The following is an 11968-nucleotide window of genomic DNA, read 5'->3' on the forward strand; positions in this document are numbered from 1 at the left end:
TTCCAGTCAAATATCACTTAAAATCTCATGAGGCTCAATTTTTCTAAGCTGCTTTAAAAAATTATATTTGATTTTTTTTTTTAACCTACAAGTGTAGATACATGGAACATTCTTCACCTTGTCTTAAGCTGATATAACTTAAATGGATCAAGTTAGATTTTTTAACTTGTGAAGTTTAAATTAGTTGTAGTTATAATACAAGGAGGAAGAGCAAAGTCTAGGACAGAAACAGAGTGTACCCCTTGGAAGAGGTCTGTCTGTTACCAGTGGCTACAGAAAGCACCTGAACTGCTCTGTGAGGCCATGCTCAGTGTAGAATTGTGGGATGGAGGAGGAGTTACCTTTTACATAGGAAAAGTGGAGACTTAGCTCTGAAACTATGTATGAAACAGATTCTCAGCTGTTAGAAGCTCCTCTGCCTACTCTGAATTCAGTACAAATGCAGCAACACTGGAACGTGTTTTCTGAACTTTCTGATGACAAAAAGCCAGGAAATACTTTTGGCTTACAGTGAAAAAGGAAAGCACTGGGGTCAGTCACTTTTAAACCTCCATGCAGAATCAGAGCTGAATTAGTACTCAGGCTTGTCTCCCCAAAATTTTGGTGTGCACTTCTTCCTCATCTGGAGAATCTTCTTGTAGCTCAGGCCACTTGTCTGCTTTCTTGGGAAGAAATGTCCCATCTCATTGCACACTGTGGTCTGATTTTGTAAGCAGAGCTGTGGCCCAGACCTTCTTCCTCCTCTCCTGCCTTCCAGATGAGTGCATGTAGAGAGCAGGATGAGTATTGGTCTTCCCAGAAGAGCCAGAGCACATGCTGTTGCTGTGGCCATGGGCAGTGCCTGCAGCCCCCTCTGTGGTAGCTGATGGGAGGTGTCTTCTCAGCAGAGACCCAGCACAGTGCCTGGGGTGAAAACCTCTGAGTGATGCTGCTGCTGTGAGGTAGTGCCTGCAGCACTAGCACAGATAAACAGGAGGCTGTTGTTGGAGCTCACGTTTTGACATGGCATCCTCTGAGAGGGATACCAGACTTTGTGCAGTAGACACAGGGCATGGAGAGGCAAGGGAAAGGCTGTGTTTATCAGAAGTAGTGTCCCTAGGGCTCCCCTCAAATATCTTGCTGTAATTTCTTGCTGTGTACTGCAGATAGAGATGTGCAGCATGCAAAGAAAGGCAATGCATTGGTTCATGTAATATTCCAAGTCTGACATTGATTCGCAATGATCTCAGTGACCTCTTAGCACCTAGCTCAGTCTGGCTTTTTGTTCAACACCTATTCTGTATCTCTTAAGGTAGATTATAACTCAAAAGCCCCAACAATGTGATTGGTTGCTTTTAGTAATTTGGCCTTCTTCAAAGGCTGTATCTTATTTGTTCTTGCTCTCCACTGAAGCAGTTTGTCATGATCATCACATCTAAAGATGTCCTCTCCATTTTCACCCCATCTCCAGTATCATGACAGTATGCTGCAGAAGGTGAATATCTTCCCTGAGCTGTCCTTCTGCAGCTAATGATAAAGGAATAGGTTTTTTTCCTTGCTAGAAGCACAAATCCAAAGGTTTTGCCAAAACCAAGTTCTTCCACGTGGCACATCCTCCACCAAGCTCAGATGCAGCTTTTTTCTGCAAGTGCCTGCACAGGGATTTTTTCCATAGGAGTGCAGGCACATGAGCTAGGGCAGTATCTTTCTTGAAACTATAAATATTTTCAGTTTGGTTCCCTGATGAAACATGGTATATGTGACCACACAGTTCATCTACCTGTTTGTTTGTTCCACTCTGGTAAGTTCTACTCATCAGACTTAACGTAGCCAAAAATTATCAAACCTCAGTCTCTGAGCTGCTACTATTTTAAAGTTTGTACAGGGGAAGTTTAACCTGAAGCTTTGTATTGGCAGTGATCCAACCTCAGTTCCATCAGGCAATGGTGCAAGAGTAAGAATTATGAAAGACGGGCTTTGTGTGTTTGACTTCATATTTTCCTGTGCCTTGGGAGCTGCAGGAGTATCTTTGCTAAGAACACCTTGTCAGACAGAGGTGAAGTGTCAGTTTATTTTTGCTCTGCACGTCAGGAATCTTTCCAACCACTTCTAAAATTCAGAGCACAAGTGATGTAGTGGGGCTGATCAAACCAGGCTATGGTAGCCCATTTCCTTCCTTTCTGAGCTTAGCCTTTCAGGAGATGAGGACTGTAGCAAAACCAGCGTTGCTATGCCAGCAGAGTCCTCTAGTGGCGATGCAGCTAAGAGATGGGTTTTTTCCCAATCTGCAAAATTGTTTTCTAAACTTCCAAAGGGACAAGAAATGAAAACAAAAGCTTTTGTCTGGTGTTGGTGCTGCTATATCAGCCTCTGCCACTTGCTAGCATAGCAGTCAAGTGTGAGACAGCAGCAGCATGCCTAATGATAAAAACAAAGCCCCAGCAGTCCTGTAGTGCTTCTCTTTGGTGCTGGTGAGAGGATGCAGTGGCGGCAATTGAGAAGCTGTAAAGACTATAAAGTCAGTAGTGTGTCCCTGCTGCTCAGCCTTGCCTTGTCTCTTCCATCACATGCAGATATGACAGCTTTCCTGCTCTACCTGCATGCTCTTTTGGGACCTCTGCAAGACTGAGAGGGATGGACCCAGAACATTTGGGATGTGAGACTGTCTGATGGGAGGACAAGTGCCTGAAACACCTCTTCTCCATTAATGAAGTTGTTGCCTTCAGTAGAGTTGCTCCTGCTTTTTATACTTCAAGAAAAGTTTGTGGCTCAGTGCTTGATTTGCCTCTCTGCTTGCAAAGGTTTAGGTGAGGCTACAACAAGCCACACTTGTTCTTAGACCATACTTCATCCCTAACTGAAATGACATGGGGCATCCACACAGAATATATGCAAAAGCTAACAGCAAAGCTCATCCTAGGTCTTCTTACATCATGCAAGTTTCCAGAAACTACAGCAATTAACCGTACACATCCTTTCTCTCTTTTAAGTGTCTTTCTATCCTAGCTGGCTAGTGATGAGTTTTTCAGTGTCCAGCTACAGTAAATATAGAATACTGTTGAGTTGAATATTTTATCATAAATGCAGCAGATCACCTGACCTTTTAGACATGGAGAATAAATCAGCAGTACTCAGTTACAGTTAATCCTGTAAGGAACCTGTTAACCTTCCCAGTTATTTCTAAAGCAGCACATGTGGAGGAGATTTGAGTGTTTCTCTGCCATAAAACAATAAGTAAGCGACCTGCCATGTGATCGTGGGACTGGGTTCATAAAGCAAATACAACCAAACTTAGGAAGATACCTCAAGAAAATCATCAGCAAATAAAATATGAAGTGATGTCCCTTCCACTAACTTTTGGCTGCTGTCCATCCCACCATTCTCATTGGCTGGTAAGAATTTCCCATCTGAATGTCATTCCTGGATCCTAAAATTATACCCATTGATAAAACTTTGGAATGGGTCAACTTGTGTACAGTAGTCATCTGTGTGTCTTCCAATAGGATATTGTCCAGTCTAAAGCTTGTTCCTTCCTGCTGGTGCCCTGCATACTGCTGTTTAGTGATTCAGGTTTGTTAGGATGCTATGTAAGCAGGCTGTCAACGTGGATCTCAGCCCATCTCACTGCTTTCTCTTGTGCCATCTCTTCCTGCAGAGTTCTCTACAGAAAACAAGCCAAAAACATGAACACACTTCAGAACCAGAGACCTAGCACTCCAAGTAAGCACTCACACGTGACAAATCTTACCTTCTGTTGAGCTCGAAGGGGTGTGCATAGATCTCAACATTCATCTTCATAATGACACTGAAATTACGGGGACGTAGCCTTGTGCAAAGTCAACTCTCCATCAGAGAGAGGTCTTTTCCTTTCTAGACCTCTCCAGTACCTTAGAGCTATAGCAGGCAATTTGCCATAGCAGATGCTATTCACTGACCTACTATTCTCCAAACCTTTTCATGAAGCTCCAAGGTTCCCTCTAAAACTGCCTCCCATGTATGCATGGTGCAATTTACCTCTCGTCTCAGACTCATTTCTATGTGACTGTTTCAACAGCCCCCTGAGCTCATCTCACCTTCCCACAAGGGAAATGAAAATATCTCCATGTGATTTCTTCCTTGAGTGATCTTTTTACTACAGCTTTTTTATGGCTGGATGTCCTAAAGACAATCTATTTGCTTTGGGTCACTCCAGAAGTGCTGCTCCTAAACCAACTAAAGGCAGATCTCATACAAGGAGGTTCATGGCTGTAAATCAGGTATTTAAGTGAGCTCTCCAGCTAGTATATGAATGTGAAGTACAGTCTTTCCATCACATTAATCACCCCAATTAATGATAATACTCTTCCTCAGCTACTTTAAGATACACAATTTAAATATATTTGTGAATACCTAAGGCATGACCTGTTCTGCTGCTCTTTCACTGGGAAAGGTGCAACAGATTGTATAAGAAGCCTTAGAAGACTAAACCTGAGTGATTTTTCCTTACTGCAGTGTGGCCAGATGACAGGCAGGTTATTTTACAAGAAAAAACATAAATGGGTAAAATCAAAGATGAGTTTTACCTGATATTTGAAAATAGCTATTTTGCTTTAATTCTAAGATGCCTTTCCTGTAGGGTGAGTGAAAGGGTTAAATAAGCTTTAAAGGCTTTCAACTTTGTTTCTAGATTATTTTTATTTTAGTAGGCTCCTTTGACAGTTATTATTTGCCATAATTATTATTTGTGTGTAGATAAATCAGTGGTTTATACCTCATTTGAAAGCGTATTGAAACTAGAATATACTCAGCATCTGATTCTGTAAGGTAACTAAAAAGTATTATGGAAACTCTGCTTTGGACAATCAAGACAATTTCATAGAAGGGAAGAAAAAATTGGTTAGATTTAACTTAGATTTAAGTGGCAGTTGGGCTCCCAAATCATCAGCTTTATTTATCTTCAAGGCTGACCTCCAAATCAGTTTGCTGATATATCCATGTAACTGTGAACCCGAGACTACTTTTCTTCTAAGTGTGAGGCATAAAACCCATGCTTTATCCTTAATTTGGGCAATTCAGCACAAAGAAGGCACAGCATTGTCACTGGGTCACAGAAATGGACTTTGCCCAGCATGTAGATTGAAGTGCCCTGATAGTTGTTAAAACATCTTCATTGCACAAGCCTATTTGTGTATTTCTTTATCTGCCTTTCCAAAAACTTCTCGAAATACACTGCTTTTATTTCTGTATGGGGATCAGGGTGCCTGTAAGTTGATTGGTTGTTTTTTGTTCCTAATAAGTGTAAATGTCAGAGTTCTGAGAGAGAATTCACTTGCACAAAAGAAGGAGAAGAATGAGTTTCTCTGGGAGATCCTTGATGCTCTTCCATCTTTCTTTTATTACCACTTTCTAAATAATTCTTTTTAAATAGCTAAGATTTGTGTCCCCATATAAACGCCCCAGGGGCTGGTAGGAGTACAGAGAGAGGACTGGGAGTCAGGAGCCTAGTTATAGGTGTTTTAAATTGAACCTGGAGAAACTTTCTCTCTACTGGTTATGGCAGGAGACTGGGAAGATTTCATCTTCGAGGGCTTTTGGTGGATTTCTGGTCATCCCCTTCTGTGATGAGCCTTGAGAAATCCCAGGGTACCACATGAACTCATCACAGATTCATACTAGCTCTTACAGGGAGACATTCAGAAGAGTGAAAGTGAAGGAGCTGAAATTGGGATTGAAGTGAGTGAGTTGCTTTCCAAGAGGACACTAGGAAGAGTCAGAGGTTTCACTGCACAAAATACTTGATGATTATTGCATGTTGCAGTCTGGGCTTGTGCAGTAGGATTGGTTTAGGTTTATGTTTTCCAGTACAATCCAAACAGGCTGCTGCTTAAAGGCAAGTTGCAGAGTGAAATGACCTCCTTTTTCACAGATATCTGTGGAGTGACATGACTGTTTTCCATGGAAAAGGCAAGTAAGCGACTCTTAATTAAAAATTATCATTAGTAGATCAGAGCTGGAGGCTGCTGCTAACTCAAAAGAGAAGGAATCAAGTGCTTTGTTGTTCAAAGAGATCAAGTAAACTAAAGGGAAGTAAAAATCCCTCCTGGGAAGTGGCAGGTCTGTCTGAAACAGAGCAGTGTGGTGAGTAGGGACCAAGAGGGGGAAGGGGAGTTAGGGACTGAAGGAGGAGGGGTGGAGAAGGGAAGGAGTGTATTGCTTCTGGCAGAGCAGCCTAATTACCTTTGGGAAGGAGAGAGTTTTAAAAGACACAGCTTGGTGAAGGAAAAATAGGTTGGGATGGTCTGAAAAATTGGATGAAAAGGAATGCTACCAAGCTAACAGTGTTGTGCTGCTGGCTCTGTGACACCTCACCAGGGGTGGTGGGAAAGGACTGGCCCCTCAGGATAAACAGAAAAACCCCCTTCTGTTGTGCAACAGAAAAACTATAAAGAAGCCAAATGTAAGGTCAGACTCCTGGGATCCACAGCTAGCTCCACTTCATTTTCAACACACGAGCCCCAGAGAGCTTTATGAGCTTTAAGTTCATCCCAGTGCTTCTGCTTAAGCTCTCATGCACTTGATCCCTCTGTCATTGAAGTCAGCATTTGTCTGACACTTGCCGTCTGTCATTGCATCTGCTGTTTCCTGCCTTAGGTATCACCTAATCCTGCTGGGTTCAAATATTAGCTCCCAGAGCCTTACCTTGATCCCCTCTCTTCCCGATTTGATAAACTTCTGTTTCTCTTTAACAATCATTTTCACATTTCTATGCCATTTTCAGTCTCGATGAACCAGTTTTCCTGCTCAAGCGAAGATTACTTGATGCTTCCATCTGTTTGGCTTTCAAAACACAATTTCTTACAGTGTTACTAAAGCTCTGCACCAAATGTGCTGTAGAAAATGAGCATCTTTTTTTTTTGTCTGCTCTGAATTATTGTTGTTATGTGTTTTACAAGAAGCTACAAATCTGGCATGAATTGCATATCTATTGTATGGCTTTCTCTGTAAGGAGAATATCCTTAAGAGCTGTAATTGATTGTTGTTTCTCTGACAGATTACAGCTGAAGGAGAAAAAGAAGGATTTTTTTTGTCTCTAGACTTTAAAAATTATTCAATTTAGCTTTTCTCTTGATCTCATGATCTTTAAAACACTTGTAAAAGTCTTAAGCAATTTCATTGTCTCTCAAAGTTCAGCAGCAGCAGAGTAGAATGGTGCTGTAAATTACATAGTCTGCATTCTTGCTTTCTGTGGGCAAGCTTGGTCATTAGTCTTTTAACCAACTTAGAATCTTGAGCTGTTATGTTGACACTAATGGTACTTGTTTTTATACTTAATATACAATTGTATCTTGGCACAGCTGATGGAAGGTAACAATCTTTTGTTGACCTGCTGCAGGGCCACACAAATCAAGACTTACTCCTGGGACAATGCCCAAGTGATCCTGGTGGGAAACAAATGTGACATGGAGGATGAAAGGATTGTTCCTGTGGAGAAGGGGAAACATCTGGCAGATCAGCTAGGTACATGGCAAAGCCTTTTCTTTACACTGTGTTCCTTTTAATTTATATGACAAGAGGTCCTTCTAGCCAGGGGATCTTCACTCATCTAGGGAAAGAATTTGCCTCCCTTATCCTGGCTGTATTCAGACCTTTATCATCTGCAGCTGTGTTTACCAGGGCAATGGTAGGGGTCCATTTATCCCTTTGACTCTTGTTGATGCTTGATAATTTTTAGAAGTATTTCTGCTCCCTGTTCTGAGATTGTGGGAATCAATGAAGCTTAAGCATTGTTTAATGTCTTCTTAAGACAAAGTCTGAAAAAGAAAATGGTTAGTATTTCAAAACCCATCTCCATTGCCATCGGTCTCTAGTTATTTGTTTTCACTTCTTCATCACAGGTTTTGACTATTTTGAAGCTAGTGCCAAAGAAAACATCAACGTGAGGCAGGTGTTTGAGCGGCTCGTGGATATAATCTGTGAAAAGATGTCAGAGAGTATAGAATCGGACCCTTCCAGGGGCACTTCTGGAAGGATCATGCGACTCACAGACAACCCACCCCCCTCGCAGCGGAATTGCTCGTGCTAGTGACCTTTCTCACCGAGAAATGTCCTCCTCCTTTCCTGACTAATTTTTCTCTTTTCATTTGTGGTGGTGTGTTTATGGTGTAGTCCAAAGGCAGAAGTCTCTGTTGTAGGAAACTGGTATGTTTGTTTAATGTGCTGGAATGGTAATATTATATATTTCCTCATCCAATAATTTAAACCCAGAAAAAATCTATAGATAAATATTGTAAGTGCACATAGTGTTAATGTGAGTTACACTGAAGAAAATGGGTTGTGTGGTGTTGCAAATGTTATTTCCACAGAGAATGTTGCATTTTTAATGAATTCCTCTACTGCAGAAAGAGGGTTTTTGTCAGGAACAGCAGGAAGCATAAAAACCAATTACAAGGGACAGATTTAAAAGAAAATGAGGAGAAAAGGCTCTTATAAAGCAAGAACACACTTTTTTTTTTTTAACTTTACAAAAAGTCAGTCCCCAGATATTTTGAGAGGCATTGTTGCTGCCTTCTAGACATGGACCTCGGATTTCCTGCACAATACAGCAGAAAGCAGCGCATGAGTCTGACCGTTTGAGGTTCTCCAGAGAGTAAAGAGGAAGGGCAGATGGATTTTGTGTCAAGACTCTAAATAGAGGCAGAGCACACAAGGAGCCAAAGCTGCCAGGCAGGACAAGAGGAGGAAGAGAAGGAGAAGGCAGCCTTGCAGACATACCCACGTCTCCCAGTGCTCTTGGCTGGGGCTGGGTGAAGGAGCCTAAGCCCTTCCAGGGTCTGCCTTTGCCCACAGCCTACTCCACAGCCACCTTCTTCACAGCTGGCAGAGTGCTGGGGTTGTTTGGCACCTTCCTGTTCCTAACCAGGGGAGGTTGTTTCTACAAACCCAAGAGCTGACAGTCCTGTGGCTTTTCCCCTGTATCCCATAGTTCTATCTCTCCAGGTTTGGACCTACTCTGAGCAACTACTCGATGGTGGATTTGTGTCAGGAATGAAGGAAAGGAGAAGTGGGCTGTGCATGATTAATTGGAGGCAAAAATCTGACCTGTAAGACTTGGAATTGCAGTGTCTCAGATAAAAATATCAGGAGCCAGAATGTGAGTGTTGGCAAATAGCAGAACCAACAGTGTTAGGTTTTGTTTCTGCATTTTGTTGTTGATTTGGTTTTTAATTCTGTGCTAATTGGGGGTGTGTATGTGGGGTGGGGGGATTGTTCTTCTGGTTTCAGTTTCAGCCAGCAAGCATAATTTTTAGAAAGGAAAGATTGGTTAACAGAACACAACAGCAAATTGGCAAAGATGTCCTGTTAGAGTTACTCTGTGGACTTTTTGTTGCACTATTTTTTGAAGGGAGGAACCATTTTTAATACTTAACATCTAAAATGTTCTAATATCTCTACAATTACAAAACCTCTCCATCTGTTTGAGGAGCTCTGTGTGCTTTGGCCACAGGCAGAGCTTGTTTTTCTCTGACACAGCCTGTGTTTGGGGCTCGGTGAGATTTCACACCTTGTATGCCTTTGTCATCACACGTGTGTTTGTGCAGCCTGGCTCCAAACAACCATTCCAAATTGTGTCTGTAAATGTAAATTAGGTGGATCCAGAGAGTTGGCTGCCTTCAGGTGAAAAGTCTGAGAAGTTTGATGGCTTTGCCTGTGGCCCAAGAACTGAGGAGACATTCTGAGGTCAGAAACCGAGACTGACAATCTGCCCCCTGCACTGTAACATGCCGGACCATGATGTGAGCGAATGCTTCTGTAAAATTTGTCCTGCCATGTCTCAAAGTGCAGTGGTTCTAAGAAAAAAGCAGAGTGTTCTGGGGGGGGAAACGCAACGACATCGACACAGTTGGAGCTCTTTGTGCTAAAGGCTTGATCCCTTCGTTTGTATGTTGCTTTCAGAAATCTTTACTGTGACATGCTTCGGGTGTGTGTGCTCTAGTACTGGAAGTGTGATTTGTGCAGCGCTGGGAATGTGGTTGTTGTATCTAACCCCCTGAAACTGCAAAATAAAGAGAATTGGAGTCACCAGCTGTGCCCAGAGGGCACAGCTGTGAGCTGCCTTACTGACACAGGTAGGCAGCCCATGTGCATTATCAAGAGAGTGTCTTTTAAGTGCTTTGAAAGTACATCAAACTACACCACTGATATCTTTTATCAGGGCGATGAGGCTTTTGAGCCCAGCAATCAGAAGTCACCATGTAGACTTAAAACATAGACAAGAAAATGATGATTTGGCCAATAAATGCATAGTGCAGCATTCTAATTGTAGCAGAAGTACATTTTAGAGCAATATGGAACTAGCAAAAAGAAATAAACACTTCCACAGCAGGGAGGGGGGTGATTTTGAGCTGTGCAGGTGTGATGAAATATGTCAGTGCAAATGATGTTTTTTCAGCTCAGCAACTCAAAGGTAAAAGCAGAATTCAGCAGAAATGGCACACAGCTGATTTCAGCGTCACCAGCAAGCCAACAGTTGTCACTTGTATTAACTGGTAATGGCAGAACATAAGAAAAGGATTTGTCAGGGCAAGAGAAGTAACAAACTTGCTTACAGCACGGCCAAATCTAAAACTCTTGATGAGGTTTGCATTGAGACTTCTATTGGACTGGCTGCAGCCTGGGAGAGTGGCGTTGCCCAGTGTGCTTGTAAGACAAAAAAAAAAAGTAATTTTTTTCACATTCAGATACCCCTTTATCAGAATGACCAAAAAAAAGGGTATCAGGTGCCTGCTCTTTACGAGCTTCTCTCTACAGCTTGTCTCATTCTCCAGTAAAAGCAGCTCTGAGTTAGACGCGGGTCTTGGCTTCCGTCTTGTGGAGAAACAAAACACTAAATCCTCAGGGAAACCTCCAGTTTGAGTTCTCTTCACTGGCTCTTAGAGGCTAATGCAGTTCAGAGGGGATGTCTGCTCCTTTATCTTTGCTTTCATCACCTTTTGCAGTCAAAGTAGACTTAAACACACATGACGACGAGCAGTGCTGGTATTGAAGGAAGCAGAGAGAGGTAAACAACTGCGCCCCAACGCCAAAGGGTTGTGAGGAAGGCAAGGGAGAGGTTCTCCACAGCCCTCAAAGCATTACACGGAGGATCTTGTCCGTGTATGCCGGTTGGAAAGCCCAGCTTCAAAGAGACTTCGGAGGAAAACGAAGTCATGCTTTGCAATGGCTACACCCGTGCTGCGGCTTGGCGGGTGGGGGGGAAATCTGCTTACACCGGGGAAAGGGCGGAGAGCTGGCGAGCTGCAGCCACTGCTGTGTGCCAGGAATAACGAGTCTGCTCTGGCAGCTCCTGCTGCGTACGGCCTTTGAGCTCTTGCGGGTGCTACGAGGGAAGAAAAAAGGCAGAGGAAGCAGCAGCCAGCAGCGAGCGTGTGCCGGGTATCCGGAACGAGCAGCTGTACCGCTGGTGCCACGGTCACCGCCCGCCCGCCCGAGTGTCCGCGCTGAGCGCCGTCCCGTGCTCTGAACGCGCGTCGCGCACACGGCGCGGGCTGCTCGGTGCCGGCGCGAGAGACCGACCGCCATTGGCACCGATAGTGCAAAGGGAAGGGGAGGGGGCGGTGGCCGGCCACCACCAACCGGAGGTTGGGCTATTCCAACGCAGGAGCAGAGGGGACGGCTCACACGGAAGGTGGCCGTAAATGTCGCAACGCGAAAGAAGCGCTCCCGGGGCCTGACTCCGCGCTTCTGTCTCTTCCTTCCACCCTTGACTTCTCCGGTTTCTCAAGGGGGCCGCGTTTCCCTCCATCCTTCTCCCCATCTATGGTTTCGCCCCCCCCCCCCCGGCATTCTCTCCAGCAGCCAGAGCCCACCCCTGGCGCCAAGGCCGGGCCTAGGATTGGTCCGCTTTCTCCGTCTGACACCGCGGCGGACGCTGATTGGTCCGGTTGTTTGCAGGGCAGCCGCTCCTTCTTCCGCGTGCGCCGGACGCCGGCTGGGGCGGCGCTGGGTCGCG

At 44.0% G+C, this 11968-nt stretch overlaps 1 protein-coding gene across 1 annotated transcript in view; it reads left to right on the top strand.

The window, feature by feature from the left end:
* The window catches only part of RAB3B (RAB3B, member RAS oncogene family), a 46714-nt gene extending 38560 nt beyond the window's left edge, over nucleotides 1–8154 (top strand). The window contains exons 4-5 of the mRNA XM_062003418.1: nucleotides 7352–7476; nucleotides 7854–8154. Coding sequence (XP_061859402.1) covers nucleotides 7352–7476; nucleotides 7854–8041 — 313 coding nt within the window. The 3' untranslated portion in view covers nucleotides 8042–8154. The remainder of the gene's footprint in view (nucleotides 1–7351; nucleotides 7477–7853) is intronic.
* Nucleotides 8155–11968: the final 3814 nt, after the last annotated feature.

This window comes from Colius striatus, chromosome 10 (assembly GCF_028858725.1).
Source record: "Colius striatus isolate bColStr4 chromosome 10, bColStr4.1.hap1, whole genome shotgun sequence".
Taxonomy (NCBI): Eukaryota; Metazoa; Chordata; class Aves; order Coliiformes; family Coliidae; genus Colius; species Colius striatus.